The 8,077-nt window shown below is 34.6% G+C and overlaps 2 protein-coding genes across 2 annotated transcripts; one reads left to right on the top strand and one right to left on the bottom strand.

The window, feature by feature from the left end:
- The first annotated feature begins 379 nt into the window (after window positions 1-379).
- LOC102661365 (uncharacterized) lies at window positions 380-2,019 on the top strand. Its single transcript, XM_014776814.3, has one exon. It carries the CDS (start codon window positions 926-928, stop codon window positions 1,778-1,780), a length of 855 nt encoding a protein of 284 aa, XP_014632300.1. The 5' UTR covers window positions 380-925; the 3' UTR covers window positions 1,781-2,019.
- A 2,575-nt stretch (window positions 2,020-4,594) lies between these two features.
- Window positions 4,595-6,867, bottom strand: LOC100306720 (uncharacterized). Its single transcript, NM_001248506.2, has 2 exons — window positions 6,280-6,867; window positions 4,595-4,920 (listed from the first exon to the last, which is right to left on the bottom strand). Exons 1-2 carry the CDS (start codon window positions 6,547-6,549, stop codon window positions 4,735-4,737), a joined length of 456 nt encoding a protein of 151 aa, NP_001235435.1. The 5' UTR covers window positions 6,550-6,867; the 3' UTR covers window positions 4,595-4,734.
- Between the last annotated feature and the right edge of the window lie 1,210 nt (window positions 6,868-8,077).

Here is an 8,077-nt window from a genome sequence, read left to right as displayed (position 1 = left end):
TATTTTTTTACTAACTAACCTAACCTACTCTTCAACTATCCGTTACTACATAAAAATTAATAACAGCATACTTATTAATTTATTAATAATAATAACTAACCTAACCTTATAATACCTATTAATCTTAATTAACCTAAACTTACAATACCTATCTAGCTAACCTATTATTTTAAAAATATTAACAAACAGAATATATAAATCATAAAATATAAATATATAAATGTTATTTAAAAAAATCACTTACCAGACAATTAGGAATTATGAACTATGGAAGAAAAAAACTCAGCAAAGGCAAAGCACCAACAGCACCAAGAACACTCTAAGAAATTTAAGAACGGAGAAAAGCAAAGGTAAAGAAAGCAAAGATAAGGTAGAAGTGAATCCAAAGTTTTACGTTCATGTTATTTTATAGAAGAAAAGCGTATACAATGGTCAAATCCTACTCTGCATCCCTAAACAATGTTGCTGCATCCCTAAACAATGGAGAGCAAAACTGAAAAGCTGGAAGGTGTCTCGCCAGTCCTGTGGACGAGACCGAAGCTGCAGGCCCGTGAAGCAGGCTGTCTCGCCAGCCGTGTGGGCGAGTCCCACGTGGGCTATATCGCCCGTCGGACTGGCGGCTTCAGCTGGTGTCGCCGTTCCCATTGGCGACACCCTCCTCTGGCAATGGCGGGTTGAGCCATACCGCCAGTGGCAATGGCGGTTTCCTCCACAAAACAAACCCCCTCCGTTATTTCTTTTGAAACAGACCCCATCCCGTAAATACTTTGTAAAATGAACCCCCTTACGTAAATTTGCCTATTGTCATCCCTCACAATCCACATTCCCCATTCCCCCCTCAAAGTCCAACAACATTGTCTTCTCCTCACTGCCCCACCAACACACTCTAAAAATTCAACCCTTTCTCATCCCACCCCAAACCCCAATGGGTTGCTGCATCAGCACACCCACCAAGCAAACCCAAAACCAAAACAACAAAACCACTCAGAAAAACCACCACCATGAACCACCACCACCCTTGGAAGAAGAATCTGTGAAAGAGGTCCTTTCAGAGACCCCAATTTCCAAACCTCACCAAGTTCCAATTTTGAAGCCAGAAACGAAGACCCTTTTGCCTCTAATTCAAGACCCACCTCCGAATTTCGAAGCAAACCCAAAGGCTCCTCCCATAGAAGAAGTCTCCGAGGTTATTTCTCAGCTTTCAGAAACATGCAGCATCAGCGACAGCTTCTCCGCCGCCACAACCGCTACCACCGCCACCGCTACAACCACCACTGTCACGGTTGCTGATAAGAGAGAAGAAGACGAAGCAACCAGCAAAATTCACAAGTGGGATCGATCTCCGTCCAGGAAAAGGCCCTACGCCCCCGGCGGCAACCTCGCCTGCGGGAGAGACTGGAGGCTAAAATCGCCGGCGATGCGCCCGGAGCCGTCGCCGGAGAAGAAAATCAAGGGCGGTTCGAGGCCAATTCGAGGGAGGGAAATTAGGGACTCCGGTACGGCGGCGAATCGGAAGCGCAATGTGGGCCCCGCCTCGCTCCGGGGGGACGCCGGCGAGGGTTCTGGTCGGAGGTCGAGGTCGCCGGCGTGTGCCAGGAATGGTAAGGTGGGTGCCGGAGGCAAGCGAAAAGAGTTTGCTCCGGCGAAGGTGGTGGCGAATGAGGTGGAAAAGCAGAAGAATAGTGAGAGTGAGGAAGTTGGGGAGAAAAACGACGTCGTTTCGCAGGAGGAGTGCCTCGAGAACCCGCATGTTTCGATGGAGTGCTTTATTTTTCTGTAGAAGCACGTTTCTCAAGCCTTTTTTTGGAAATTCTAGAAGTGATTTTCACATGGCGTTGCCTTCAATAGCAGTTTCTTTTTTACTTTTGACTTTTTATTTTTATTTTTTTAAGGCCTTTGTTAAAACGGTGGTGGAGCTTTTTGGGCATTGCTTTTTGTATTCTTCCGGGAGTCACTCCTTAATCACAAATTACTGTGTAAATATACATATGATGAAATGAGTCCGAGAATTTCATAGTATATTTTTTTTTTCAGAAAATGTTTCTTGTGATTTGTTTTTTTTTTCACCTAATGGAATATTTTATCAGATTTGATAAGAATACCAGAGACATGTTGGATTCAATAATTGCACGGTGTTTATTTTGTCGGCTGCAAAAATTTATTAAATATTACGGAAATATATTTGACAAAAATATTATAATTTATTTGCTATGTTTCACAGATAATCTTGCTCATAAGACTGCGGTAGTTGTAAAGTGATTTGTCAAAATCTTCAATGCAACTCTATATGTAGTGATGTAATTGTTGTACTGGAGTTTTTTTTTTTTTTTTTTTTCAAGTTGGGATTGAATATTGTAAATTAAAATAAGAGATCCCATTAAATCTAATAGTCAGATAAAAATTAGCTATTAACAAAATTAATAAATAAGTAAAATTGTATTTTTGGTCCCTCAGTTTATCTCTAGTTTCAGATTTGATGCCCCAAAAATTTAATTCACGAATTGGGTTCTCCTATTTTGTAAAATCGTACAATGTTGGTCTCTTAAGACCACAATTGGACGTTGACGGTTAACCAGTGATGTTGACGGCCACGTGACCTTATTGAATGATGACGACCCTGTGTCATGTTCTGCTTGGTCAATGAAAACAACAATGCATTTCATCTAAGTTGGCATCCAATCAGAACATGATATGTGACATCATCATCCAATAAGAATGTGACACGTGACAGTCAATATTAATTGTCAATATTAATTGCTAACGGTCTAATTGTGGCCTGAGGATCAAATACAATTTTACAAAATAAGAGAACCCAATTCGTGAATTAAATTAATGGGGTCTAAATTCAAAATTGGAGATAAAATAGGAGGTCAAAAATACAATTTTGTCTAATAAATGTTATGCATCAATGTTATGATAAAAAGTGTTTTATAAAAATCTTCAATGCAACTGTATATTTAGGGGACAAAATTGTTGTATATCTAAAATTTAAAATCGAAATTTATAATAGTACTTGATCTTTGTAATAATACTCCGTATATGTTTTTGCCACCAAAGTCTTTCTATCTATTTTTTTCTTCAAAAAGAAAAAGGTGGGGGAAATGAAAAAAATAAATCATTCAATTCAATTTATATCAGAATGGTTATTTCTTTATTTATTTATTCTTGTTTATAGGTTCTTGCTTAAGATCTCTTATCTTAATCTATGGAAGGAAATAGTTCTCGAAATTGGAGGGCATCTTGCCATCTTCTTTTCCTTTATGGGGATGGGGAAGAAGAGGGACTTTTTTTTTTCTTGATATTGGCGTGGATTGTCTTCTATCTGTAGTAGGAAAGCGTGCACCTAGCCAACTATGCCTTGTGGCACAGTGACTTAGAAAGTGTTTGTAGAACATGACCCCAAAGTGAAGCAATTATATGGAGAGAAACTTCATATGTTAGGACTTAGGAGAATGCTTCTAATAATTAGATTAAAAATTATAAATAACCTTTAATATCAAAATGTTGAAACAAGTTAAAAAGTTATACATATAACAACAAAAATTAGTAAGGTTCCTCTGCTAATAATTTTTATTTATATCAAATAATTATTATTCTTACAATTGTCACTTAACAGTATATAAATAAATGAAAGACTTTGCAGTTAATTTTTTTCATTGAAAAATCCAGAGTGAAAACAACAATTTAAGAAAAAATAATACATGTATCTTGTTTGTTTAATCAAATCTTCTATAAATATACCTATAACTATAGTCATAATTCACTTTAGGCTTATATCTATAAGCTAAAGTAAACCTAAAATATATATAATTATAGCTAATAGAAAGATAAATATTTATATCTATAAGACTATAACCTATGCCTAAAACTGAAGGTAAGTGAATTATAGAAGTAAATATTTTAAATTAGTAGTAGCAATTATGTAAGTGTAAAAGTGGTCATACAATTAAAAGGAAAATTTAATACTTAATCTCCAACACATTTCACCACAATTTTTAATAAAAAATTATGTACCAAAAAAAGGTTGAATGTACTATTTTTTTTTTCTGTAGATCTTTTTCCATATTTTATCATTAAGAACGAAATCAGATAAACTGAATTTCAATCCCACACAGATTTTAAGATGAGTAAACTCATTGCTGAGAGAATAGACATGATTATTATCATCGATTCTTAATTCCCACCCCACTGAATATATTTATAATTTATAGATAAAGTACACGAAAGATGTAAGCTATGGGCTTTCTCCTTTTATCCATGTTAAAATTGCTATTACTATGTTTTGTTAATCATTGTGCCTCCATAGAGGATGTAAATGTAATGATCTTCTACTCACTTTGACAGATCAAAACAGAAAATTACTTAGCAGCTTGAACACCACGCAACTCCTGCATGATAACTCACAAAAGGCATCTAACTTTAACAATCACTTCCTTGAAAAGTGGAACTTCGCAAAATTTCTTGCTTTCCAAAGGCAATTTCACCGAAAAATACAATGCATTAATGAAATTGGGCAACATATGTACAAATTTTTTACATGATCTCCAAGTAGCAGATCTACCTTGTGAGGAAAAAGGGGTTTCAATTGTAAGGAAAAGAGATGCCATTATGCTAGTTTTAAGATCCTAGTAATGCCCATCAGTGATGAGTTTCACTAGAGGCTTTAATTTCACACTGCTAAATGAAATGACCTTAATTCTTGTCACTGATCAAAAGGGATGAACCATCATGTTTCTAGTTACTTGTTAGATTATAGTTCCTCGTTAATGCTAAAGGTGCATGGAAGCATGAGTTATGTTGAACTTGAATAGGCCATGACATGGGCTGGCGGCTACATGGTGCCGGAGAAGGAAGTGCAATGAAGGAAGGAATCTGCTCTCCAGGCATCAACACTAAGACACCTCTTCCATAAATGGTCATCTGATTAACTTCAACAGAAACTAAAATCGGTACCTTACACTAGAATTGAAATAATAATATTTCATAGAACTTTTAAGAAGAAAAACAGCTGCATACAAAGTGAACATTGCAAAGTAGAATATTGGAGTATTCTCATTACTTAGAAGTTAAAGTGGTAGATATCATTATATTCTACATGTGCCTAAGCATTGCCTTCGAAGTGTAGTAAAGTGTTGGCCCATGCAGAAGTGGCCAACGCCAAAGGCATTGCAATTTAATCAGAATAGGAATGTGATGCTACAATCATCATTCATCACACCACCAAACTAACCACTTTTTTCAGAAATAGAATTCAAGCTTTAAACAGAAAGTGTAGATTTTCATCAAACATTGTAATGCAAACATTTGGTAGATGGGTAGTGGTGTAGTGTGCATCAAGACTGACTGCTTGAAAAGAAACTGTAGTCCTTTGTAAATGAAGCATAAAACTATAATCAAGTGTGACTGTGACAGAGTTTAATCCCCTTTACTAGAAAAACTAAATAATCATTAGCAAGGTTTTTAAAAAACGGTCTACAACCGTGATTTTGGCCATGTCGTCAAAATTTTGGACTTTTTTTGTGACCGTAATTGCGCTTGCATCAGTCACATTTATCTGCAATTTCACACATTTGTTCACAATTTCTTGCAAGGTCAAAGATGGCAATGAAACCGTGACGGTGAACACAATTTAAAACCTTGATCATGATACAACAACCAATTGCTTCTCTGCTCTGCCATTTGAAAGTAAAACGCATGCTACTACTAACATATACCAGTCCCTATAAGACTAACTAGTATGAACAGAACAAAAGACACCATGTGTCTCCCTCATGAGGTTTTTGTTCATAAATAAGCATACATAGTCATGGTTAGAAAGTAGGTTGTGGGTAAATAAACTACTAATATTTATGATATATTGTCATCAAAAGATGTTTGAAACCTAAAAAACACTGATTTCGAACTCTTGCAAACAAGATTTTCGGGGCTAAAATGTTTACACGTTTTTAATAACATTTGCCATTTAGAAAGCTGAAAATCCTATTCAGCTTGACCATGGAACATAGCATGAAAAATCTAGTACATGATGGTCTGCAACAGCAATATGTTAGGTTCAACATCATTACTTGTTAGGTATGCAAGTTGGTGACTTTATTACCCATGCACATTCAAAGTCATGGTAAAAAGATCATATTCACAAGTCATAACTGCATCATTATAGAACAGCATGCATGGAAAGTAAAAAGGGGGAAGCAAAAAGTCACATTTTCACCATCATAGTTAACCAACTAACTACACTAGAGGTAAAGGAAATCAAAGGAAGGGTGTGTTAAAGTGCACCTTGGATGATAGATTTTCCAACTTTCCACCTAAGTGCATTTGGTGTTCAAGATCCATTGGAGTTGCAACATTGTTGGCTTCACTTGATCTTTGCCTAAGAAACCTCTCAAAGATAGCCAGAAGAAGGAACATAGAAATGAGGATGGCAGTGGCAACAAACCCAAAAGACACTGCATTCACCGAGTCATCAAAATGCTTCCAATGGTCTGGTCTCTGAGTATTACTACCAAAGGGTGCCACCATTGGAGTAGTGGCTTCAAAACCCATCATCACAATCACAACAACAGCATAAACTTTGCAGCACCACTTGTTTGTTGCTCAAACCTTTTCATTACCAATTTGAAGAAAGAAAGAGTGAGAGAGAAACCAAGTTATTTTAATCACTTGTTTTGTAGTTTTATTTTTTAACCCTTATGATAGGAGAGAGTCTTATAGAAACATGCATGATGACGATGGAATTTGCAGTAAGAGGATAAGAAAATGGTTGTCACAAGTCAGAGATTGTGGTGGTGGCCTCAGGTTGGGTTACAATATTTTTGCAATGTCTATGATAGGAGGAGTAGGAGAGAGGAGAAGGGGACAATGAAATGATGAGACAGAGGGACATGACAAAGGAAAAACAGCATCTCTGACTAAACTGTGGTATAGAGGGACAGCAAAAATCGAGGGTCTTAACAAGGTTGATCAATTGATATCTGTTCTGTTCTGGCGTTCAGCTAAAAACTTGATGATGATAATGCACTTATAAGGCTGTGAATTATTGTATGATGTGTGGACCATGGCGTGTGCATAGTTTCTGCCAATTTTCAGGAATTATGTAGTCATTTTTCATTAAAAATAAACTTTAGTTACATATTACATAAAAATGAGCGACAGTCAAACTACAAATATAAGAAAAAATTGTCCTATTCATTTTTTTTATATGTTTGATTTAAAGGATAAAAATAAGAAAAATAAAAATATTTTTTTTAAAAATTAAAATAAAGTATAAAAAATGTGATATTGACATGAGATTCACAACTTTTTATTTATTTCTCTTATTTTTTCTTCAATCAAACACATCTTTAAAGTTTTTTAAAATAATATATTTTTTCTATTTTTTTAAACATTTGCAGCCATCTTTATTGTAAGGGAGCAGAGAGTCCAGTGTACTAATATTTTAAAAGTATTAAAGAGTTAGTATATTAAGAAGAGTTAGTATAAGAATAAACAAAAGCATAACAAAATTGTGTAAATTCACAAAACTCAAAATAATTAATGTAACTTACTCTATCTATATAATACTTTCAAGGTCTTAAAATAAGTGTAGTATTTATAAAAAAATATTATATTAATTTTTAATATAATATTAATTAAATTTTTTTCACTTTTATTGGTAATTGTATTTTCAATAAAATTTTGGAGATATTAATTATTGTCCTAATAATTATCCCAAAGTGACACTTACTTATTTGATCAATTAAAAAAATGACACTTATTTGTCCCAAAATAAATTTCATGTTAACTTTTTAATATAATATTAATGAATTTTTCTAATAAGTATCCCTTTAACTTTAAAATGAAATACTCGTAATACTTTTAAACAAAAAATTTATTAAAATGTTGAGTAAGTAAATGTTGAATATTTATTATACTCATCTAAACTAAGGATAAACATTGTGACAAGCATGACATGGTTAATATTTACACCGACGGATTGATCTACCTTAGGGTCTTTGCTTCTTTGTGTACAGTTGTCCCAATTAGATTTTTTTTAATGTACATGTATATAAATTTTTCTACAATTTAAAATGTACTA

This window comes from Glycine max, assembly GCF_000004515.6.
Source record: "Glycine max cultivar Williams 82 chromosome 6 unlocalized genomic scaffold, Glycine_max_v4.0 Gm06_scaffold_214, whole genome shotgun sequence".
Taxonomy (NCBI): Eukaryota; Viridiplantae; Streptophyta; class Magnoliopsida; order Fabales; family Fabaceae; genus Glycine; species Glycine max.
This window is presented reverse-complemented; position numbering and strand designations above follow the sequence as displayed.

Excerpts from the sequence above, each read along its gene's own strand:
- LOC100306720 (NM_001248506.2), bottom strand. The coding sequence starts at position 6,549 with ATGATGGGTTTTGAAGCCACTACTCCAATGGTGGCACCCTTTGGTAGT. Across the intron at positions 4,921-6,279 it reads TGGAAAATCTATCATCCAAG|ATGACCATTTATGGAAGAGG; the intron begins GTGCACTTTAAC and ends GAAGTTAATCAG.
- LOC102661365 (XM_014776814.3), top strand. The coding sequence starts at position 926 with ATGGGTTGCTGCATCAGCACACCCACCAAGCAAACCCAAAACCAAAAC.